Source organism: Stegostoma tigrinum, chromosome 23, assembly GCF_030684315.1.
Source record: "Stegostoma tigrinum isolate sSteTig4 chromosome 23, sSteTig4.hap1, whole genome shotgun sequence".
Classification (NCBI taxonomy): domain Eukaryota; kingdom Metazoa; phylum Chordata; class Chondrichthyes; order Orectolobiformes; family Stegostomatidae; genus Stegostoma; species Stegostoma tigrinum.
In genome coordinates, this window is record NC_081376.1 from 32,244,021 (window position 1) to 32,269,630 (window position 25,610).

Sequence of the window (25,610 nt, forward strand, 5' to 3'; positions counted from 1 at the left end):
ATGGATTAGCCAGAAAAAACTGGAAAGACCATTCAGTAGTCTTTATTGACAGGTTCTGTTGTTGAGAGGGAACCCATTATTAAGTTTGAGATTGTGGAGTACTTGGAAGTGCATAGTTTTAAAAAAAGAGCTGTGTCAGCATGGCTTTGTCAAGAAGAGGTCATGCTTGACAAGTTGGTTGGATTTCTAACAGGAAATAATGAGCATGTTACATGTTACGTCTGTGGATGTGATTTGTTTGGATTTCCAGAAGGCCCTTGTCAAGGTAGTGCTGAGGCGGTTGTTAAATAAAGTAAAAGCCCATGGTGTTAAGGGCAAGGTACTGGCATGGAAAGAGGATTGGCTGGCTGGGAAGATGGAGTGGTAATAAAGGGGTCTTTTTCAAGATGACTGCCAGTGACTAATGGAATTCCAAAGGTTGTTGTTGGGACCGCAGTTATTCATGTTATGTATTAATGATCTGGACAAAGGAAGGGCATCATTACAAACTTAACAACGACACAAAAATAGGTAGAGTGACCGGTAGTGTTGTAAAGGTTGGGAGACTGCAGAAGAACTTGGACAGTCTGGGGGAATGGACAAAGAATGGAATACGGTTTGGGAAAGTGAGAGGTTATGCACTTTGGTAGAAAGAATAGAGGCATAGACTATTTTCTAAATGGGGGTAGGTTTCTATAATTTGAAGCACAAAGGCATCCTAGTTCGTGGTTCTCATGATTAGTCTGCAGGCTCATGGCAGTTTGGGAAGGCAAATGCTAAGTTGGCATTCATTTTGAGAGGGCTAGAGTACAAGAGCAGGCATGTAATTCTGAGGCTGTATAAAGTTATGCTCAGACTGCATTTTCAATACTGAAGTCTTGTGCCCTATATCTCAGGATGGATGTGTTAGTGTGGGAGGGGGTCCAAAGAGATTCACAATGACATAGGAAATGAGTGACTTGTCTTGAGTGGTTGAGGTTCCTGGTTCCATAAATCAATGAAGTTTAAAATATGAGGGTGGATCTGATTTGAAATTGGCAGATTATTGAGATGTTTGGATGGAATGGATGTGGAGATGGTGTTTCTACTAATAGACAATAGGACCTGAGAACACAGATTGAGTTGAAGGGCTGACCTTTTGGAATTGACATGAATTTCTTCACCCAGAGTGTGCTGGATCTGTGAAGCTTATTGCTACAGAGGGCTGTGGAGGTCCAGTAATTGAGTGTGTTTAAGATGCAGAGAGGTTTTTGAGTAGTAAGGGGATCAAGTACTGTGGTGAGAAGGCTGGAGAATGGGTTAAGAAATATGAGCCACAATCAAATGGTGGAGCAGACTTGATGGGCCAAAAGACCCATTTCTGCACTTTATTATGATTGACCTGGTGACTCTTTTAGTGAGCATGTTGCTTCAGTCTTTCTGCAGATGTTCTCACTGGTTGCTAAGAGACACTAGGTGGAGTTTTTGACTTGCCAGTGGAAAATCACCACTTGCAGGAAAGATATGGTGGCTTCCTTATCTTTAAAATTTAGTTTTGACTACACAGAATGTAGATGCTGCTTCTGAGTTGGCAAGAAATAAACAACTCCCTCTCTGCTCCCCACGCCCTGCCTTCCTTGCACACAGGCACAATCAAAAGGTCTCCATCATTAGTAACTAGCTCACAGATCAGTTAACTTGTTCCCTGCAAAAGTTACATCCGTACACCCCCCCCACCTTGATCATTGCAACTCAAACTTCTAGTATGGCATTGTTCAAACAGTTGTTTACAATGCTTGGCTTTGGTGTTAGGTTACTTCCAAAGCATACAGTGAACGTTTCAAATACTGATTTTTGTTAACAATTCTTTCTCTATGTAGCTCTCAGTTGTTTTTCGTTGTATGTCACAGTCCTTTATAAGTTGAATCGGCAACAGCCATTAATAAATCTAATGGGTTTAAACATAAATTCATCTTGGAGTCATGCTTTGCTTATTTATTTAACTTAATTTAGCTGTGAGATCTGTAAGAATTTATATTCTATCATGCAGATTGAATTTGAGGTTAGGAACCTGCAATATCTGAATATTCAACTACTTCGTTCCTGTATCAACAAATGAAATTCGTTACAATAAGTGTGATAGTAAGAACCAGTGGTTGCAGTACAATTTCGTTCCTGTATCAACAAATGAAATTCGTTACAATAAGTGTGATAGTAAGAACCAGTGGTTGCAGTACAATTTTCTTCCGAACTATCATTTTGATTTTTGGGGGCTACCTTTTCATTCTCTCTATCCTTAATCAGATAATACAGTCAAAGTAAGGCTGACGTTTTGGGTCTAGGCCCGAAATATCAGCCTTCCTGGTGTGTTCATCCAGCTCTACGCCTTGTTATCTCGGATTCTCCAGCATCTGCACTTCCTACTATCCCACAGTCAAAGTTATGACTGTTTTGTGTTGGTGTATGAAATATTTGGGCTGGCACTGAAACCTAATCAGAAGAATATAACTGAGTGACAATGGGAACTGCAGATGCTGGAGAATCCAAGATAATGAAATGTGAGGCTGGATGAACACAGCAGGCCCAGCAGCATCTCGGGAGCACAAAAGCTGACGTTTCGGGCCTAGACCCTTCATCAGAGAGGGGGATGGGGTGAGGGTTCTGGAATAAATAGGGAGAGACGGGAAGGCGGACCGAAGATGGAGAGAAAAGAAAAGAACCAAGCGGAGGCTTGGGGACCGCTTGGCAGAACACCTCGGCTCGGTTCGCAATAAACAACTGCACCTCCCAGTCGCAAACCACTTCCACTCCCCCTCCCATTCTTTAGATGACATGTCCATCGTGGGCCTCCTGCAGTGCCATAATGATGCCACCCGAAGGTTGCAGGAACAGCAACTCATATTCCGCTTGGGAACCCTGCAGCCCAATGGTATCAATGTGGACTTCACCAGCTTCAAAATCTCCCCTTTTCCCCCACTGCATCCCAAAACCAGCCCAGTTTGTCCCCTCCCCCCCACTGCACCACACAACCAGCCCAGCTCTTCCCCTCCACCCACGGCATCCCAAAACCAGTCCGACCTGTCTCTGCCTCCCTAACCTGTTCTTCCTCTCACCCATCCCTTCCTCCCACCCCAAGCCACACCTCCATCTCCTACCTACTAACCTCATCCCACCTCCTTGACCTGTCCGTCTTTCCTGGACTGACCTATCCCCTCCGTACCTCCCCACCTATACTCTCCTTTCCACCTATCTTCTTTTCTCTCCACCTTCAGTCCGCCTCCCCCTCTCTCCCTATTTATTCCAGAACCCTCACCCCATCCCCCTCTCTGAAGGGTCTAGGCCCGAAACGTCAGCTTTTGTGCTCCTGAGATGCTGCTGGGCCTGCTGTGTTCATCCAGCCTCTCATTTTCATTATCTCAGAATATAACAACTTCCTCAAAAACAATCACTCCACTAAACATTGTTATTGTACATAAGAGGAGCATTAATTTCAGGGTTCCACTATATTTCAAATTGATGTGATCGAAAGTACAAGTTAGCAACAAATGATGCATTTTTTAAAAAAAGAAACACACACCTATGTGTGCAAAATCATCAATGTAAGCATTTTCCACAGGCTGGGAGATCTGTTAAATAATTACATGTGCATCTGTCTTCTCCACACAGCTGCACCCCGTCTCCCCCAAAAAAAAACTTAATGCAGGCTCTTTGCTGAGCCTCCCAACAATAAGCACAAAAAACAATCAGCTTATGATTGGAGGACGAGCAGTTAGATTCTGACATTCCAGAAAGGAGAATCACTTTTCTCTGACCTGTGATGGAATTTTCCTGGGTGGTTTTAGGGCTCTTGCAACTAATTCACCATCTGCATTGTGTGTTGTGAGCCTGCTTTGGTGTCAAATTGATTACTTTTGGATTAGAAAATGGGTGATAGAGTTAGGAATAGGAAATCATTGTGTGCCCTGTGATTTGATCTTCCCATTTGAAGTGTCACTGGATACTTGAGTCAGTAAACTGAAGTACTTAAAGAAAAGATTCTCCTCAGCACTTAAATAGAAGCCAGTTCCTATCTGATTTGTTATCCATTTCTGCTGAGGCACAATCTCAACTGGCTGATTTTTATATGACCAGACCTCTTGAACAGATATTGGGGCTTGTACCCTCTGACCTCCATGCTGAACTGCTTAGAAGTGATTTCCTTGGGAGGAAGGGATTGATATGAAAACTCACTGCTTTTGGGTTGCTAGTTTGTGCTTTGTAAATAAGTAATTAAAGTTCACTTTATACACTTGAGATTTCTGATGAAAACTGATGTTTTAACCAGACTCCTTATTAAAAATATCGAGTTGGCAAAGTTTGTATCCAGAAACTGGGAAGCTTTTCTTTACATCACTTGGCCCTGGACTTAAAATGGTAATGGGCAACAAGACCAACACCACTGTGTTAAGTCCACTTACCAGTATCTCAAATCTAGAGCTGATGGCATCTTGCTCACAATATTTGTTTAGAATTTGTGCTGGTTTCTCCTTGTACCATCATACACCCTGTTGCTTGATGCATATTCATTGAGTTATTGCTTGACATGTAGCTAATGGATTGTGTACACTTAGGAACTGTTGCCCCTTAAAGTTCAATATAGATTTCTTCCTTTCTTTCAGGCGTTACAGATGAGATGCTCAGCTTCTTCCTTACTTTGTTTCAAGGCCTCAGGGTGCAGATGGGTGTTCCCTTTGCAGAACAGATTATCCAAACTTTCCTAAACATGTTTACCAGGTAATTCTGCTTTGTTGGGGGAGGGGGAATTGAGCCCTGCCCAGTTGTCACCAGGAGAAGAGCTTCATTTTCTCCAGGCTGGGAGAAGGCATGTGGATAGTCAGAGCTTTGCTCTTTGGATGTTGCTTGGAATGTGGAGATGCTGTTATCCTGGCATCACTAGGAAAGTGGCTGCTCTTCATACTCATCATGGGGATGGGAGTTTGGTGGTGAAGAATCCTCCTGTACTTAATTACACTTGAAAGACTTAACTAAGTGCCCAACATCATTCTGTATTTTTCCCGCCTATGCAGGGAGCAGTTGGCAGAGAGTATCCTGGAGGAGGGTAGTGGTGGTTGCCGTGTAGTGGAAAAGTTCTTGAAGATCCTGCAGGTGGTGGTCCAGGAGCCTGGGCAGGCATTCAAACCATTCCTCCCCAGCATCATCTCCTTGTGTATGGAGCAGGTCTACCCAATCATTGCCGAGGTAAAGCTGAGACACCGTTGTATCTCCAGTGTTGGTACGGTACAACTTAAGATTTTTTTGTTGGCGTATCGGCAGTGAAGGTAACCATGTTGATATGTTCTCTGTAGCCATTTAATGTCAGTATAACTTTTATTTTTGTATTGTCTGCTGTAAAGCACTGTATGCACAATTCCTGAAATTATGCCAAACTATTGAATAGATCTTGGGTACTAAAGAAATGGAGATATAGTGTGAGGCAGTGGTGTTGATGTGAAAGTTTAACTATTGAATTGAAAGGTGGAGCAGGTTCAAGGAACCATGTCCTTTTACTCTGTTATTCTTGTGCTGCCTTGTATTTCTTGTCTAACCCCTTGCATTCTGCCAATGTCTTACTTGATACTAGAGAATTTAGTAGGACATGAGTCCTATTCATTAAGTCCAGATTACAAATCATTTTAGATTAGATTGTTTTCTGCTAGTTTGCTTCTCATGCTCCTTTCTTGCTCTCCAGCGAGCCTCGCCAGATGTGAAGATGGAGTTGTTTGAGCTACTTTACCAGATCCTGCACAATAACTGGCGATTTTTCTTCAAATCTTCTGTATTGGCTAGTGTTCAGCGTGGAACAGCTGAGGAGCCAATGGAGAATGAGGCCCAGTTTGCTTCTACAATGCAGGTAATTCTGGTTCTTTTGCGTGTTTTGTTTGTTGTCATGTTCTCGCAGACTGTCCTGTCGCTAGTACATTCAGGATTGGGAAACGTTTGTTTCCTCACTACAGGAGTGAGAATGATCAGCTCAGTCAGAGAAATGCCTTTCGGACAAGGTATGAAACTAAACCACTGGGTGACGATAAAATATCCTGCATAATTTTCCCAGGAGTCATACTGAGTTCACAGTCTGTTGGCCAATATTTATCCCTCTGTCATTAAAATTAACTGTTTATTTATGTTTGAGGAATCTTTGTTTGCAACTTGATGGCTGTTTCCAGGAGTGCAGTCTCCAATTATAAAGAGCTGCTTTGGCTGTAAAACCTCTTGGGTGTCCTGGGGATGAGATGGGTGCTATATACAAGTGGGCCATTTCTTCCCTTTACACAGTATGATGGCCAGAGCTGCTGTTAACTCTGCATTGGGACCTTCTATGGCCAGTATATCTGTTCTGTGGTGTTGCTGTAAATGAAATGGCTATCGTGAGACGCTATACATAAAGATTATGCTTCTTTTGTGGAAAATTTTGATGGTAAAATGCTATTCAAGCACACTGCATCTTCCTGTTCTTTTGCCAGGCTTTTGGTCAGTCCTTTTTGCAGCCAGACATTCAGATTTTTAAACAGAACTTGTTTTATTTGGAGACACTCAACACCAAGCATAAGTTGTATCATAAGGTGAGTCTGATTCACTTACATCTGCAGTAGGTTTAGGACAGGTTCCTGCACTCTGAAAGTGATATCCTATCTTAAGCTAGGTTCTGCATCATGTTAGAAATAAGCCTTCTTTCCCTGTTGCTAAACTTGTTGATCATCAAGTATAAAAACTCAGTTCTATTTGTCTTATGAAGACTCTCCAAACCAGGACACAGTCTACATTTAGACATTTTCCTTGAATAAGGAATATCCAGAGAGTAATGGGTGTCTTAGGCTGTTGAAGAAAAATCCATACTAGGGTCTGCTATGACAAACAGTATAATGACTAAAACTTGGATTATTGTAAAAGATCAACTTGCGTGGCTTTGCAGGTTGCTTGAAAATCCACAGAATTCTACTTTAAGAACTGCTTTTATCATTTAATGGTAAGGTCCTGGGGCGTGTTTAACAAAGACCTTTAGAGTGCAGGTTCATAATTACTCGAAAGTAGAGTCGCAGGTAGACAGGATAGTGAAGAAGGCGCACAGTATGCTTGCCTTTATCAGTCAATGCATTGAGTAGAAGAGTTGGGAAGTCATGTTGAGGCTGAACAGGACATTGGTTAGGCCACTTTTGGAATACCGTGCAATTCTGGTGTCCCTGCTATAGGCAGGATGTTGTGAAACCTGAAATGGTTCAGAAAAAAATTACAAGACTGTTACCAGGGTTTGGAGAGTTTGAGCCATAGGGAGAGGCTGAATAGGCTGGGGCTATTTCCTCAGGAGCATCGGAGGCTGAGGGGTGACCTTTTAGAGGTTTACAAAATCATGAAGGGCATAGACAGGGTGAATAGCTAAGGTCTTTTCCTCAGGGTGGGAGTCCAAAACTAATGTTAGGGCATGGACGTTTTTTAACTTAGAGTCATAGAGCTTGGAAACGGACCCTTTGGTCCAACTTGTCCATGCCGATCAGATGCCAAGTTAATCTAGCTTCATTTGGCTCTATATTCCTCTAAACCCTTCCTATTCATAGACCCATCCAGATGCCTTTTAAATGTTATAATTGTACCAGCCTCCACCCAATTCTTCTGGTAGCTCATTCCACACAAGCACCACCCTCTGGGCATAGGTTTAAGGTGAGAGTGTGGCAGTTGTTTGGAATGAGCTACAGCGGAAGTGGTTGAGGCTGGGACAATTATAACACTTAAACGGCATCTGGATGGTTATATGAATAGGAAGGGCTAAGAGGAATATGGATCCAAATGCTGGCAAATGAGACTGGATTAACTTGGGGTATCTGGTTGGTATGGACAAATTAGATCGCAGGGTCTGTTACCATGCTGTACAGCTCGATGGCTTTATAACTCTCTAATTGAGGTGACGTTAAATGTCTGTCCTAAAGTCAGTCATGTTGAATCTTGCTGGTGATGCAGTTAAAACCATTGAAATGATGCAGCACAGAAGGGGGCTATTTGGCCAATCTTGTCCATGCCAACCCAAAGACAGGTGTCCTTTTATAATCTCCTCTTCCTGCACATGGCCCATAGCCTTGCAGTTTGAAGCACTTAAAACTTTGAGTTTAGGGTCTCTGCCTCCACTGTCAACTCAGGCGGCGAATTATAGATACCCACCACGCTGTATGTCTTTTCTAAAAAAAGGCTTTCCTCATGTTCCCGCTAATCCTACTGCCACTTGCCTGGAATTTAAGATCTTGGTTTTTGAACTCTCTGCCAAGGAAAACTGGTTCCTCCTGTCTCTCTCCGTCCTCTCAATTTTGCATATCTCAATGTCATGCCTCAGCCTTCTCTGTTCCGTGGAAAAACAACCCCAGCCTCTCCCAAATCTCCTCTTGGCTACAGTTCTGCAGCCCTGGCAACATTATAGGAAATCTTCAGTGCACAGCCTCTAAAGCAATTGCGTCCTTTCTGTAATGTATTGACCAGAACTGTACACAGTATTTCAATTGTGGCCTCATTGGTGTCTTGCACAGATTCTTCATAATATTCTCTGCTTTTGTATTCTATACCTGTACCAGTGAAAGAGCATTCCGCATGCCTCCTTTACAACCTTTATCTAACTGTACTGCTACCTTTAGGTACCTATCCACTTGGACTCTAAGATCTCACTTCATCTGAATCTCAGTATATTCTCATTGTATATTCCCTTTTTTAAATTTTCGACTTCTCTAAATGCATTGCCTCACATGTATTAGAGTTGAAGTCCATCAGCCCTGCCACTTCAATGCATCTATATGATTTTGGAGCTTACAGCTATCTTCTACAGTGTACACTACATGGTCAAATTTTGTCATCTGCAGATTTCCAATTGTGGTCCCTGCATTCAAGTTCAAATCATTTTAATGTTGAAAACCAATAGCAGGGGTCCCACACTGAGCCTTGTGGGACACCATTTGTAACTGATTTCCACTTGCAAGTGCAGCTATCGAAAATTACCCTTTGTTTCCTATCACTAAGCTAACTTTGGATCCAGTCTGATACATTACCCTTTATCTTATGGTCTCTTACCTTTATTGGACCAGTGTGCCATGTGCAACCTAGCCAAAATCTACGTGGAAAGCAGAGACTGTATTACCCTCCACAAACCTCTTTGTCACTTCCTCTAATTCAGTCAAATTTGTAATGTGACCTTACCTCAACAAAATTATGCTGACTAGTCTATGCCTTTACAAGTGATATTTATTCAATCTCTCAGGATTGATTCTAACAATTTGTTTACCACTGAAGTATGAAAACTGGCCTGGAATTGTTTGCAAGATAACAAGGTGTGGAGCTGGATGAACACAGGCCAAGCAGCATCTCAGGAGCACAAAAGCTGACGTTTCGGGCCTAGACCCTTCATCAGAGAGGGGGATGGGGAGAGGGAACTGGAATAAATAGGGAGAGAGGGGGAGGCAGACCGAAGATGGAGAGAAAAGATGATAGGTGGGGAGGTAGGGAGGGGATAGGTCAGTCCAGGGAAGACGGACAGGTCAAGGAGGTAGGATGAGGTGTAGGTAGGAAATGGAGGTGTGGCTTGAGGTGGGAGGAAGGGATGAGTGAGAGGAGGAACGGGTTAGGGAAGTGGAGACAAGCTGAGCTGGTTTTGGATGCAGTGGGGGAAGGGGAGATTCTGAAGCTTGTCAAGTCCATATTGATACCATTGGGTTGCAGGGTTCCCAAGCGGAATATGAGTTTGTTTGCATTTGGTTTGTACGTTTTTTTAAAAAAGACCACACTTGCATTCCTCCAGTCTTGCAGCACCTAACCTGCATAGTAAAGATTGGATCACTGTTGGTCTGGACTTGATTGTCCAAATGGGCTGCTTCCATGCTGTGGAGATTCTATGATGACCCTACCGCTGGGCCAGGAGAACCAGGTTCCGGTCCTGCCTGCTTCTCGGGTGTGAAAATAGCTCTGAACAGGTTGATTTAGAAAATATAAATACTTCCTAGTCATGCAGGAGTCCTTTATTTTGAAATTTTCTTCTTCACCATATCCAAATCTTTGAGGCAAGTTGAACTTTTCCAGAAAAAGCCTGATCTGAAATTTGACAAATCAGCACAAAACAGATTGAAGCAGAGAATTTGCTGGTCTGTGGCTTATTATTGGACCAGGCAGAGTTGTTATTCAAAACTACCAACTGTCCTCTTGTGTGAATCAAGTTACTGCTGAGAGCTGTCCATTTGAAGAGATTGTGTAGTAAAGGAGACCTGCCAGATACCCCTTTGATCAGCTCAGATGAATTTTTAGTTTATTCATTTGTCCATCCCTAATTACCCAGAGGGCAATTCAGAATGAACTACATTGCTGTGGGTCTGGAGTCACATGTTGGCCAGACCAGATAACGGTAGTTTCCTTCCCTAAAGGACATTTAGTGAACTAGATCAGTTATTCTGACAACTGACAATGAGTTCATCGTCGCTAGATTCTTAATTCAAGGTATTTTATTGAATTCACATGCCACCATGGCAGGTGGTGGGATTTGAACCCAGGTCTCCAGAATGTTATCTGGGTCTCTGGATTAATAGTCCATCAGTAATACCCCTAGGCTATCATTTCCCCATTGAGACTGATAAAACCCTGTGTCTTTGCTGTTGGCATATTTGGTACAATGATAAGTTTTGAGTGTTAGATTGAGGTCCCATTTCTGTGCTTTTAACAGACAATTGCCATTTTCCAATCAGATTTGTCAGTTTAATTACTGAGTCTAGACTGTTGAGCAAGATATCCTTTTAGCATTTATTCAGTAATACAACACAAACTGGCTCTTCAGCCCATCTGATCCATGTTGATCACCTTTTCTAAACTGAAGTAGTCTCATTTTTCCTGCATTTGGCCCATATTCCTCAACCTTTCCTATCCATGCATCTGTCCAAATGCCTTTTAAATGTAATTGTATCCCCCTCTGACAGCCCACTCCATATACAAATCACCTGCAGTGTGAAAGTTAACCCTCATACTTGCCCCCTCACCTTAAACCGATGCCCCCTAGTTTTAGGCTCCCCTACCCTGGGTAAAAGACCTTGGCCACTCACCTTATCAATGCCCCTTTTGATTTCATAAAACCACCTAAGGTCACCCCTCAACCTTCTACACTCAAGGGAGATAAAGGTCCCAGTCTATCCACCGTCTCCTCTTATAACTCAACCCTTCCAGTCTCTCAACATCCTTGAAAATGTTTGTATCGCAACTGGAAGTATTTTATACAATGATTAATTTGAATTTTATAATCACTGGATGCAAGCAGAGCATTTGTAGCTTATTATCTTTTAAAGAATCTGAGTATAAAGGTGGGTTGAGTGAGTGGGCAAAAACCTGATAGATGGAGTTTAACGTTGGAAAGAAAGAGGCCCTGGGCTTTGGTAGGAAGAATCAAATGCAGCTTGTTTAAATGGAGAGAGGTTCCCAAAAAAGTGCAGCACAAGTTTCTGGGTGTTCTTGAGCACAAAACACAAGCTAATGCACAGGTCCTGGAAGTAATTACAAAGGTAAATGGAACTTGGGCTTTTATTGCTCAAAAGTGTACATTTTAGGGGATTGACTGTCATAGTTACTTAATATGGGTAGTCGATAATTTTTAGCAACTTCTAATTGGTTGTGTGAATTAAGCAGCAGTTTAAATAATACGTTAGTTAAGTAGGCAAAGAAAGGAAATGTACAAATCTGTATTGGATGCAGATGCTTCACTGATCTAAGACTGTTATTTAGAATTAAGTAGAAGCAGTGCATTCCCACAACCCATGTCTTGCAGTCTTTCTTTGTAGTATTGTTGGCAACTGTCTTTGATCTTTACTCTACTCAACTTGATGCAGGAGAACTCATGGTCTTCCCTCAAGATGATGTGGCTTGTCCCCCTGCTGCTTCTCTCTGCCTATTCCTATTACTGTACCTCACTTTGAAGAGGGATGGCTATCACCTGTCTAACCCTCTTGACCAATTCCCTTGGCATTACTCATGTCAGGATGACTCACTTCGCCCAACTCCAATTGAAGGTTACTGTATTGCATTGGAAGGAATTAAAAACTGTTGATAATGAAGTATGGTAATGTCTGACAAATCTTCGTGATTCATGATCGCTCTGTTTTTTTATGACCTCTCTTCTGTTTTCAGAGATTTGTTTATATTTACAGAAGGCTAGTTACCCATCTGACATGGTTACGTGAAGACAAATTTCTAGGAGAGGTTGGAGTTTAAAAACTGGGAAATCTTGTTAACTATTGTAGAGAGTGGTGAGACCACATCTTGGGAGTTTATGTACAGTTCTGCATCCCCATCTTTTCTTTTTTAAAAAAAACACAGCAATTGGATGCAGTTTGAGTGAGTCACTAGGCTGATCCCTCAGATAAAGGGGTTGACTTATCAAGAATGGCTAAACAGACCTTTTTTTCACTTGAATTTAGAAGAATGAGGGGTGATTTTATTGAAACGTTCAAGGCTCTGAGGGGTTCTTTTATAGGATCATTGGAGCAGGAGTTGGCCATTCAGACTCTTCAGCCTGATCAGCCATTCATGAGATCATGGCTGATTTAGACCCTAACTCCAAATACTTGCCTTTGGCCCGTATTCCTTAATACCTTTTGCTCAACAAAAGTTTAATCTACCTCAGTTTAAAACTAACAGTTGTTCTACTGTCTACTGCCATTGTAGAAGAAAGTTCCAAACACCTACCACCCCAAGTGTGCTGAAGTGTTTTCTAGCATCTCTCCTGAATGATCTGGTCCTAATTATGTCCCCTTGCTCTAGAAACCCCAAAATGGTAGAAATAGTTTATCTAACCTGTCCTTGTCTGTTAATAATTGATCAGATCATACTGTACTCTAAATTCGAGGAAAAAAATGCCTAATGTATATAAATTCACCTGAAACTTAGATCTTAAGAAATGGGAGCATTCAGCCCATTGAGTTCATTTAAGTGCTTGATCTTAGCCAATATATTTCTCAACCTCATTCTCCTGCCTTCTCCTTTGTAATCCTTGATCCCTTTTCTAATCAAGTACGTATCAGTCTTTGGTTTAGAGAGACTCAGCAAGGTGGCCTCTACAACCTTCTGTGGCAGCAAGTTCCACAGATTCTCCACCCTGTGGTGGAAAAATTCTTGTGCTCTAAATGGTTGACCCTTCACTCTGAGGCTGTGTGCTTGAGTCCTAGTCTCTTCCCATTAATGGAAGCATCTTCTATATATCCACTGTATCCAGGCATCCATATTTTAAGCTTCGAGATCGCTGCCCCAACCCCCAAATTACTTCCGAAGTACACACTTGGAGACCTCAGTTATTCCTTGTCTGGCAAGCCCTTGATTCCCAGATCATTCTTGTGAATTTAATGTGGAGCCCTTCAAGGTGCATCATCCCTTACGGGACCAAAACTGTTCATAACATTCCACATGTGGTCTGACCAGAGCCTTATTCAGCCTCAGCAGCATGTCCCTGCTCTTGTTCTTTTTCTTTTGAAATGAATGTTAACATTGCTTTTTCCTTCCTGACTGCCAACTGAACTTGCATGTTAACCTTAAGTTATCATTCTCGTAAACCTACGTTGTACTTTATCCAAGGCTGATACATCCTTCCCATTTTGTCGTGCCCAGATTTGCTCAGCATTCCGAGATGGGTCTGACTAGGGTTTTGTACTGCTGCAGTGTAACTTCTGGGACTTTATACTCTGGCCTTCTAGATATAAAGATCAGCATTCCATTGGCCTTCATAATTATTTTCTTCACCTACTTGTACCATTTTAATGATTTATACACTTGAGTCCCCGAGTTTCTTTGGATAGCCTCTGTGTTTAACTTGCCATCGAGAACGTACACTGATCTATTATTTCTTGCTCCAAAATGGATAGCTTCACACTTACTCATTTTGAACTCCATCTGCCACTCTACTACTTTTATGTTCTAGAGTGACTTAATAGGTTATTTGAAATGGCAGTTGAGTCAATTGCATTGCTCTAGGTTGGGGTTTTGGATCAGGTTCAGTTAGTGAATGAGTGAGTAAGGATGGCAGATTTCCTTCCCTAAGGATTTGATGAACCAAATGAAGTTTTATAATAATCTAATGGCTTCACAGTCACCATAACTAATACTAACATTTTATTCCAGAATTATGTAATTAACTGAATTTAAATACAGTGCACTTGCTCCTGAAATATGCTCCAGCTTTGTTCTTAGATCAAAAAAATTAAATTACCTAGTAATTTGATTAAGAAATGTAAACAACAGTAAAATTGTGAATATTGCTTTTTTAATTGAAAGAAAGTGAAGTTGGATAATGTAAAGTCAATAAGTGAGTGGTGAAATACCTCAGCATCTTATAATCCAGAATATAAATTTTTGAGTATATTACAATTGGTGCACCGGGCTTGCTGTAGTTTAGTGGCTAGCCGTCTCTTCTGAGTTAGATTGTAGATTCACTTCCTGTTCTGGAAAACTGAACACCTAATCTAGGGTAATATTTAGTGTAGAACTGAGCAAGTGTTTCACTATCAGAGGTGCCATCTTTCAGATGCATCGTTAAATTAGCCCTGTGCCTTCTCAATAGGTGTAAAATATGCTATTATTAATTTTGAAGGAGAGTTAAGGGAGTCTGCTCAGGCATTGGTGAAACATTGTTTTTATCCTGGCTAATGCCTAATCCTAAAACAAAAAAAACCCTTTTATAAGAGAAACCTTGATCAGGATGGCATTGTCCTGTAATTACTTTGCTATGTGCAAATGAATTGCTGCCTCTCCCAACAAAATGTAATGACTGCACTTTTAAACAATAGACTGTAAAGCATTTTGAGATATGCTGAGATCGTGAAAGGTTAGTTGTTTGCTGTGAGGATGTGTGCAAAGTTTTTGCAGCCAAGGGCTGAGCAGACTCTTTCTGATCTTTCAGAATTTATAGAAGTTATTCTCAAATACTGAAGAATTGTTACTATTTTCCTCCCAGAAAATCTTCCGAACGACTATGCTGTTTCAGTTCATCAATGTGCTGCTGCAGGTGCTGGTCCACAAATCTCATGACCTGCTACAGGAGGAAATCGGCATCGCTGTGTATAATATGGCCTCGGTGGACTTCAACAGCTTTTACACTGTGTTTTTACCCCAGTTCCTGGGCAGTTGTGATGGTGTTGACTCCAATCAAAGAACAGTGCTTGGCAGGAATTTCAAAATGGACAGGGTTAGTGACCGGAAGAGAACTGGGTATTGATAATATGGCTGTAACTCTGTCTGGGTACTACAGCCAAAGGATCCCTTTCTAAGATTTCTAATTACTTAATAAATGCTGTTTGTAGAATACTGTGTTTAATCGCTCTGACTTATCTGCATGGTAAGTGTTCTGCGGAGAGAAGGTTAAAGGTCTGAGTGTTTTCCAGCTTGTGTATTTCCTAAAACCTTAGGACACAACTGCATTAAGGAATGAATGTAGTTTCATTTGAAGCAAAATCTGCCTAGGTGGTTGTATTGAGATAAAGTACTTGAGGTCGAAGGGGCCCAAATTGAGCTGAGTGAGCTACTTTTTTAATACAACTTGCAGTGAAACCCTATTGAAGGTATGGAGACAACTGTCGCAGACTCAATCAATGGGCAGAAAAGTTCATCACAGACTGACATGATCATGACCAAATTATAAACCAGCTGTTTTTGAAAAGTTCCAATGCCTGAAAGACCAAGCAAGTCTATTGCCATTTTCTGTTCATTCAGCTGATTGTTCATAATTGACTTCATAGGGATTATCAGTATCCAGATCACCCTTTTGACCAATAAAGCCAGTCCTTCATGGTTTGTTAGAGACAAAAACTGTAGATGGGATCCAAGATAGACAGACAGGAGGCTGGAAGAACACGGCAGGCTAGGCAGCATCTGGAGGAATGGAGCTGTCGATGTTTTGCATATTACCCTCCTTGAAAAATAATACCAGAAACGTTGACTGCACCTTTCCTCCAGATGCTGCCTGGCCTGCTGTCTTCCAGCCTGTTGTTTGTTTACCTTCTAAGTTTGTCTGGTCATACCATTACTGTTTCTTTGACCTGACTTGCAAGCCGTTGATTCCAACCCGAAACACTGGAGCAATGTGTAGTCCTCTTGCTGGAGATTTTTCAGGTCCTGTTTTCTAAGCAGTCCCTTGTATGTGGCTATCTTCCTTTCATTAGAACTGAATGAATCTATTAACTTAGGCCCACTGCATACGTTTTCTTCTTTTAAGACGCTGTCCTTTGTGTCTCAAAGAAGAAACTATTCTGAAAACCAGACCTTGCCTTTTCTGAAATCATCTTGAAACCAGATAATTACATGAGGTTAGAAGGAGTTGAGGGATGGTCTGAATTGCAGTAGGGTTCAAGCATAAACATGTGCATGAACCATTAGGGCTAATGAACTGTTTCTGTGTGAGTTCTTTGCCATTCTTCAGTTAGTCCTGCTAAATCTATGTTTGGCCATCTTTTTACAGAATAAAGTCTGTATGGATAGTTTAAGAGATTTAATTGGCTGGGCTCAGTCATTGGTCTCTAATCACTTCTGATTCTGAGCTGGTAATGGGGTGCACGTAATTGATTCTCTAAGGCAAGCTTGTGCAGTTCTGGGGATCTTTAGCAGATATTTAGCTTCATTCTGTTTTATGATTAGGATTACTAATGAGTGGAGTTTGAGGAAGTCAGCAATTTGGCCAAGAACCTCAGATTTGAGTTGAGGAAGTCTGTCTCCAATCTTCTTTCCCAAAAGCAAAATTGCTGTTCGTTCACTAGTACTACATTGCTTTCTGTATTGTATTTCATCTTTCAAGGAATGTGAGCCTGATCAGTAAGGTTAGAAAATTTATTGCTCGTCCTGTAATTGGTCACGAATTACAACAGTGCTGGTCACTGTTTTAACCCAACAACTGAAGTACTGACACTACATTTCCAAGCTAATGATGTTTGGATTGGATGGAAACTTGCAGGTAGTGATTTTCCTATGCATTTGCTACCCTTCTGATTCTAGTTGGAGACATTTCAGGTTTGGAAGATGCTATCAGAAAAGCTGAGTTGCTGCAAGTTAGTTGAATAGATAACAATTCACTGATTAGCAATGCCATGAGTGATGTCGAATCTACTGTTCTCTTTAATTTCTTTGTATGGTGCCTTTGCACAGCACAGCTCCTCTTGAGATTGCCCCAGCCTATTGGTACACTGTGGATACCCTCCTGTAGAATTCCCTGCTCCTACAGTCACAATATTTATATGTACGGTCTTGTTGAATTCCTGGTCAGAGGGAACCCACAGTGCGTTGATTACTGAGGATTGTGATAATGGCATAGAAGGTCAAAGGAAGATAATTAGTGTCTCCCTTATTGGCTGAAATTTGTATGATCCTAATATTACTTGCCACTTGTCAACAGTAAAGATTGAGTTGATAAGGTCTTGCTGTAAGTGGGCACAACTTCAGTATCTGAGGAATTGCAAATGGAACTGAATATTGTGCAAATGTCAGCAAATGGGGAAGGATAAGTAACTGAAGATGGTTTAGATCTAGGTCATCCTGAAGAACTCCAGTTACATCTGAAGTCAAGATGGTTGGTTTCCAACAACCACAGTCTTCCTTTGCCCTAGGCATAACTTCATCCAGTGAAGAGTTTTTTATATCGTTCCCATGGACTTCAATCTTCCTCGAGCTCCTTGATATTAATCTAGCATTTCAGAGACTGTAATGTCAAGAGGGTTGGCTCTCAACTCACCTCTGGAATTGAGCTATTCCGTCCACCTTTGGAACAAGACTGCAGTGAGGCCTGGAACAGAGTAACTCTAAACCCAAACTGTGTGTCTGCAAACCTCCTTAACACTGATTCTTTCCATCATTTTGCTGATAATCAAAAGTAGACTAATGGTGTAATAATTGGCCAACTGGATTGATCTAGATTTTTGTGGGTAGCACTTCTAGGGAAATATTTTACTTTGCCAGGTAAATGCTAGGATTGAAGTTGCACTAGAAAAATTTAGCCAGGCTAGCAGCTAGATCTGGAGTACAAGTCTTCAGTGCTACACCTGGGACATAGTTGTTAGGGCTCACTGCCCTTGCTGTATATGGTATATTCAGACATCGGTATCATACGAAGTGAATTGAATTAGCTGAAGTCTGACATCTACAGCAAAATTGCAGGGTAGCCCACCCAGACATTTGAGTTCTGTGAAGCTTTGAGGTACCTAAAGAGGCATCTGTGTAAGCTGCTTTTGCCTCCATTTATGTTCAAAAATACAAAACAAATGCAGTAAATAATTGAAAATTTATTTTTAAGTTCTTCACATCCAGCAATAGCCTGATCTTGTACAAGATCGCTGAAAAATCATGGAAATCTACTCCCAAAATTCTGATTTTTCTGCTTGGTGTGCTGCCTTTGGTTAAGCATGCTAAAATCTGCTGTCTGATCAATACACTCACATGTGTTTTCCATATTTAATGCTGCAGCGTGAAATTCTGGAGCATCTCCTCCAGTCTTCTCTAGCTTCAGCTGATGAGCATGCAGTCAGGCATTCAGCATACTTCAGGGTTATCAGCTGCCTCAGTTGAAGAACTTATTACATCTATGATTGCCTTATCTGTCAGTTGTGTTGTGCAACATTTGTGAAGTTCACCTTGGAAGCTTCAGTGGCTCTGCATTTTCCACAACTGAATGAGAAGAGCGTGTTATTGGGTTAGATGATCATGCTCTGTTCCTTTGTTATTGGCATCTTGTACAGCTGTAGCTTTTTTGAAATCAAGGTGACAAAAGCAGTTGGTGACTGTGGCTTCCATCTCCACTTTCTAATTTCCCTCACCACCAATCAGAGATCAGCTATTATCAGTAGATAACTAGGTGCAGAGCTGGATGAACACAGCAGGCCAAGCAGCATGAGAGGAGCAGGAAAGCTGGCATTTCTGGTCTGAACACTTCTTCAGAAATGGTAAAATTCAGTAGTTGATTTTGAGGTTCCTAATTGCCTCCAGATATATTGGCTAGAGCTTGGCCATGATGTTGGGAGATGAGGACATCAACTTGACACTTGAGGCCAGTGATTTCAGATGTGTGGGATAGTGGTCTGTAATGATTTTCCTTTCTCCTCTTTATGCTTTTTGCACCATTTTACAATTGTAAATCAGTAAAGTGGGAAGTCATTTGGAAATTTATTGCCTCCTACATGCATAAAGTCTTGACATTCTCTCTAAGCAATACAGCTTTTTGGGATTTCCTATGACAAGGCACCTTTTTTGGCTTCATCCATATTGGTACTGATCATCGCAGCAGATCACTGTAGTGACACGTTTTGCTTTGCTTTCCACCATTACAGGTTTCAGTTTTAACATTTAAGAATAATTTGTTAAAAGATAGCATACCAGCTGATTATTTCCATGTTAAAAATGTCTCTTGGCACACAATTGTTCAGGGCATGGGTGAGACCACTTGGCAACCGTAGCTGCCATATCTTAACTACTTAATGCATGGAAGTCTGAAATGCCTTGTCTTGGTCCAGACATTCAGTCACTGCAGGTGAACTCTTTGTTGCCCTGTGTCCTTTCCAGGTCAGTTCCACTTTCCTGCAGCATTGGACCAGAGATTGGAGTGACTTTGCTTTGTCCCAGATTAGAAGAGCTGCTCCCTTAGAATGGGAATCCATGCTAGTTTTCCTCCTTGCCAGAGAGAAGGCCTGCTTAAGATTTTGTTTTGCCCTTCAGAATGGTTGCCAGACCTAGTGGCGCCCATTATGTTACTTTGTATCATGGTTTTCCACTTGATGTATCAGCTTCACTTTGTGTCCATTCAGTGGCATTTTTAACTTTCTCTGTCAGGTTTTAACCACACTTAAAGACATCTGTCAAATGATGGCTTGCCCTTTATTTTGCACTGTACTGTTGTCTAACTCCAACTCCATTGTCAGGTGGGATTTCATTACAAGCTTGAGTTGAGCTGTTTGAAGTCTCCAGTCTCGACCTTCACCTTAGGACTGGCGTCTTTTTATTGGATTTTTCTTTTCTGCCAGCAGTAATAGCTGACCACATTGTGCCTGAAAGTTTCAGGTGATCTGATTATGCTGTCTCATACAGGGATTGACAGGAGGATGAGGAGATGGATCATTTGGCTGAAGATGTTGCAAATGTGTCATTTTTAAAATTTGCATTTAAATGCTGGAACTTCCAGTAGTTGAGGATATGAATGTTGGTGAGCCCTCCTTGTGTTATTTGTTTAATTGTCCTCAACCATTCAAGTCTGAATGTGAGACAACAAAGTGTAGAGCTGGATGAACACAACAGGGCGAGCACCAAAGCTGACGTTTTGGGTCTAGATGTGACAGCTGCAAGTCTGATCTTTGGTTAATTTTTAGTATATTGTTTCCACTGTTTAGCATGTACTTCGTGGCTGCTTGAGTCTCCTGTTTAGATATCTCTGGTTCTTTGGTACTATCCAGCACACACTGAACCAGTTGAGAGCTCCCAGGGCCACATCTTTGACCTTTATTACTCATCACCCCTTTTTCTCAGGTTTTTAAATTTATAACCAATTTTTTCAAAAACTTTTTGATTCTACAAGATTTTGTAACAGAATGACACATTTTAACTGCACCTCTGTAAATTTAGTTTGTAAAGGAGTTAATGTTATTTATCTTGAATGTCCACTGTGATCAAGGAGTCTATAATCTCCCACTTAACATGATTTTTCCTCCTTAGCACACCACTTGAACTTCTCAACTGTAGTGAGAAATGTCCCATCAACTTGACTACCTTCAGTAAATGCTGATCACTGTTGATCCTTCCATGTACTTAGCCATGGCTCCACATTCCACCCTCTGGTCGAGGGCCCACAATTATATACAGTTCTCAAATCCTTTTAAGGATTGCTACAAATTCAAAATTACCTCCAACCTTTTGTATTTTAACACCTTTTTTAGATATAGAACAAAAGTTTAAATTTGTCTGTTCTTAGTGAGTTGACTTTCCTAGACACATCTACTTGGGCTGTCCCTGTATTTCATTATTGCTTTTCAATTTATTTTGTATTCAAATTTTGGAGCTGCTTTTTGTAAGTATAATTAACTTGAACTTTAAATCGGGGCTAACCTTTGTGTGAAAAAGCACACTGCAGTTGGTTTTTCTCTTTGCCCAGCTTAGTTTTTCTGATCTGACTGTTCATTATTGCCATTTGGGATGTTAGCAAAGTGAAATTTTGCTGTATCCATGGAACAGATTTTGTAGTACCTGTAGAAAGTCTCTGCCCATTTGGGTGAAGTTATTGTAACGTCAGAGTTTATGTTTGGGCATTAAATGACATAAGTAATACCTGCTGCCCACTGTCAAACCCAGTATAATGAGTAATTCTACAGTTAATGCCATCACTTTTATAAGCGTAATGCAGATCCTGTTCTATTCATTGTCTCTGTATAAATTGAAAGTCTGTTTTATTGCAGAAAGTATGTTAGAAAGCATTTACTAACATATCTCTTTTTCTTCCCCCTGATGCTAGGATTTGCCTTCGTTTACACAGAGTGTACACAGACTTGTGAATGATCTGCGTTACTACAGGCTTTGTAATGGCAGTTTACCTCCTGGAACAATCAAGCTATAGCCCCCCCTGACTGATGCCTTCATCCTTGCCCTCCTGCCAGGCTGTCCAGTGCGACCTGCTAGCTGGACCCCTCAGTATGCTGCTGCAGCACTTTGTGTCTTTGTCCTGGAGAAATATAATGGTTGTATTCAGTACATTGACATGATGCAAACCAATCATGTAGCCTGCACTGAATAGACATCAATCGTTCGCACCTTCACATCGATGTGGTCCTCTCAGCTGTTTCTTTGGATTAATGAGACTCTCCCTGGCAGTGCGACTGTGTTCAGCACTTTGTTTCCTCATTTACTTTGATTTGCCTTGAACATTTCTACTCTGCACAGGCAGAGAACACTCAATTTTAGGTCATATCATTCCAATGTGATATCAATGGCACATGCTTAATTGAAGAAGTGCTTGTGTTATAAACTGTGTTCCAATCCTTTGAATTGCCCTCAAAAAGAAGTATGCTGGATTATTTTTAATAAGTTTTTAAGTTGAGTAAATTTATTTTATATTTTCATTAGACTTCCACTCATCTTTGTAACAATTCTCTTATCCTTTTCTCTCATTAGTCAGTCCTGTTCAACTTTTATTCACCTGTGTGTCATGTGTCCACTTCTGGTTTGTTGAGGAAATGTTGAGGTGGACTGTGGAATGTACAATTGTAGGTGGTGCAGAATATGGGATTGAAATGAATTAGATGATGTGATCAGTAAATATAAAAGACCAAATGTTGTTTTTTTGGCATTCATGTTTTTTTTATTAGGATCTAACTTATTCTCTGTTTGTCTCCAAATTGTGGTGACTGCAGTAAAGTGAACTTTTACCAATTAGACTGTGACAGAAGGAGAATTTATTTTCTTTCTTGGTCCATGGGTCACTCTATTTGTCCTGGCCCAACACGTTTTAACTCTGAGCCTCTTTATTGTTCAACTCTCAATCTGCTGTGCAAACACATTTTCTGCTGCTTTGCTGGAGAAGGTGGTAATGAATGGCCAGAGCCTGCAAAAGAAAAATTGGTTTTGTGAGGAGGATTAGTGAACACCGGGGAGAGTAGGTGGGATAAAAGCTTCTTGCATCTGTGATTCAATTTACTGTACGAATGGTAGGACCTGCAAATCTGGTAGGTTTAGAGTGGACACATGACTGACCAAAGTTTTTAGTTGGGATTTCCAACCTATGAAGATGGTACAGGTCAGGAACTTTGAAATGTAGAGATCCTGAGCCATGAAGAGGCTGGGTTCTGCAGTGTGAGTGAGGCCTTCATGCTTATCTGAAGCTTTACCTGTTTTCTGTCAGCTGCTCATTTGCTACGTTAAAATTGGGTCACCTGGACTAAATGTGTTAAATAGCTGAATTAAGCTTTATACTTGAAGATTCAAACTTTTTTCAGAAGTTGTTCAAGAAGGTACAGCGATTCTGGGAGCCTGGAAAAAATGTGGCTTTTTAAATATCAGTGAGGACTTAATGATGAAAGCCCAGTTATTCTCCATGATATTGGTCTTTTCAGCATTGTCCTTCCCTTTTTTTTTTGCTACGGTCATTAATTCATAGCAGGCCCCTGTTACTTAATCATCGACTTTTCTTCAGGCCAAGGAGGCTTCGGGCAGCAATAATATTTAAAGACTTGGTTCCCAATGGTGATCCAGATATTTCCCAGATCCTTGGCTGTGGTACATCCCTAACGTCAAAACCTAGTACTTTGTGCCCTGTTCATAGGGCACTGACTTAACTCCTGTTTTCAGCCACGAAATAAACAACTTTGGGCAAAAGAATTTTTTTAAACAAAAGCTATTTTTTGGTCTGTAAATTTGAAACATTTATTTGGCAGTTTAAATGTAATTGCAGTTGACAATCTGGAACCAAATATTTTCAACTGCAAACTAAATTCTCAAAATGGGCATCCAATCTAGAAGTCGGTGAAGAGGTGGTTAACAGTTTTAATCTAAAATTGTGCAGCCTCAAATACTAATGAAGCGAGCTTCATTGTGATCTACTCCTGGCACTAAATTGGCACAGCAACCAATGGTAATTGCGAAGACTTGTATGGTTGAGATACATCATGTAAGCAAACGAAAGGTCCCCTTAGTACATGTGGCCCATCTGCATGGACTTATTTAAATACTAGTTACCAGTTCCACACTTGGAGGAGTGGAAGTGCATTTTATAAATAGTACCTGACTTTGAGGATGTTGAATATTACTGACATCTCATTTCTAAACCACTTCCACACTAAATGGGCACAAGCAAGCTGCATTGTTCTGTGTTCCTGTTTGATTCAATAATCTGAAGCTGCTGAGTGCTTGGGAGAGAAGCCATTGTTTTCATTTGGGAAAGAATTGTTTTGAGTTGTTTGATGTTTGATTCTCGGGGCCTGCAATGAGCCTTTTTTAAATCTTTTTCTTTTTGCCTTTAGTACGTGAAACATAAGCATACCAAGTCAGAGGCAGATAAGTGGAAGTCTAATGTTTGTGGTACACTACCACTATTGATTGGACTTGACCTCTTGGTTTATGGCTGTTGCTGAAGCTTCTGTCAGACCTGTTGGTTCCTATATAGTACAATGAGGTGTTGGCACAACCTTGCACCTTGCCTTTTTTTAAATGAATCCATTCCCTCCCTTTTTGGTTCACTTTTCATTTCCTTCTCGTTTGCTTTTATTCCTAAGATGGTAGCATGAAAGTGCACAGGTTCCTCCATGACCCACGTCAGCACTGTTCTATCTTCGGCTATTAAATGTGTACCCAATACAGCACGTCAACTGTTCTGACCCTTCACGGAGGGCTGACAACTCTACTCTTGCACAGCATCCCAGCAATCTGCAAAAATGATTCTCTGGTTGCTAATGGAAGATGAAGACAACCTTTGATCATGCATTCTGGAACTGGAATGGTTATCGCTGAGGTATTTGTGCTGTATAGAAATTTCAGCTTCCCTTGATGGGGTCCAATGCTGTGTATTTCCTGGGCCTCATTCAGTGGTCTGGGCTCTAAAGCCACTAAAACCATCATGGAATCCTGTGTCTCCAGTTGTTGGGGCCTGAGATCCTGCATTACAGGGCACCTTCGATAAGTCTTGTTCTTAAGTCTTTTGGATAGACCGCAGTATACTCTGCCTCCAACAATAACGTTCCTTTGCCCATGCTACATCTACAACATGATTGAACTCCACTGTGGTATTTATAAACATCTCTGTACCTGAGATGAGTTTCCTCCCAGCGTACTGTGATGCAGATACCATGGTTTTGCAATGTTGGTCTCACCTTTATAAAATGTGGCTGACCAGCTTGTGTGTTGAAATTTGAAGCTCTGTTTACAGTTGTATTTAGAATGCCTGTATTTGTACAGTCACTGCAAGACAGATGCTGCCTGTTGCAGCTTGCACCATGTATAAAGTGGACTCTGTTTATTTTTTTAGGATTATGGTAATACTTTGTGTAAAAGTGGACACCAATGCAATTATAAACAGGTTCCAGCTTTCACCAAGGCTGTCAGTGTTTCTGGATGTACATATGAGACTCTGTATTGTGCCTGAACACTTACAATGCGAAGTGTATTAAAATTACACACTGGTTTTACTGTTTGGGTTGATTTTGTGACATTCCATTGCAGAACTTTAGTCTTTTAATAAGTTGCTGTTTTTCAACTTTTGTGTAGATATGATTTTTCTAATAAATGATGATCCTAATTAGTGTTTGGCTTCGACAGGCATTTGGGAATTATCAGTGTCTCCATCTTCTCACTGAGCGCACAAGTACAGAAGTGACACTGGCTGTCCATATTGCAGAGCGATGATTTAAAAATCTGATTTAGGACTGTCGCACTCTGTATGGTCTCACAAAGATGGTTTGTACAAACTTAATTCTCGGCATCTTGGGGTTGACTCATCATGTTGAAAAATATTTAGCCCATTTAGTCAGAATTTCTCCTGCAGTTTACAGCAAATATATAACTTGGGTGCAGGAGAAGGAGCAATGCTTGAATTTAACTTATTTCAATCTCCTGTTGTGTTCAGTAGAAATGCATGAAATAGGCTCACCTCTCCCTTCCAATCAAAAGGACTTTCCACA

The 25,610-nt window shown here is 41.1% G+C and overlaps 1 protein-coding gene across 2 annotated transcripts in view; it reads left to right on the forward strand.

The window, feature by feature from the left end:
- xpo6 (exportin 6) overlaps nt 1–25,232 on the forward strand; it is a 105,572-nt gene extending 80,340 nt beyond the window's left edge. The window contains exons 19-24 of one of the 2 annotated variants that reach the window (XM_048551933.2): nt 4,617–4,731; nt 5,025–5,196; nt 5,687–5,848; nt 6,459–6,557; nt 14,939–15,169; nt 21,458–25,232. In XM_048551933.2, the coding sequence (XP_048407890.2) occupies nt 4,617–4,731; nt 5,025–5,196; nt 5,687–5,848; nt 6,459–6,557; nt 14,939–15,169; nt 21,458–21,559 (881 nt within the window). In that variant the 3' untranslated portion in view covers nt 21,560–25,232. The remainder of the gene's footprint in view (nt 1–4,616; nt 4,732–5,024; nt 5,197–5,686; nt 5,849–6,458; nt 6,558–14,938; nt 15,170–21,457) is intronic. The other variant, XM_048551934.2, reaches the window with a different exon arrangement.
- The last annotated feature ends 378 nt before the right edge of the window (nt 25,233–25,610 follow it).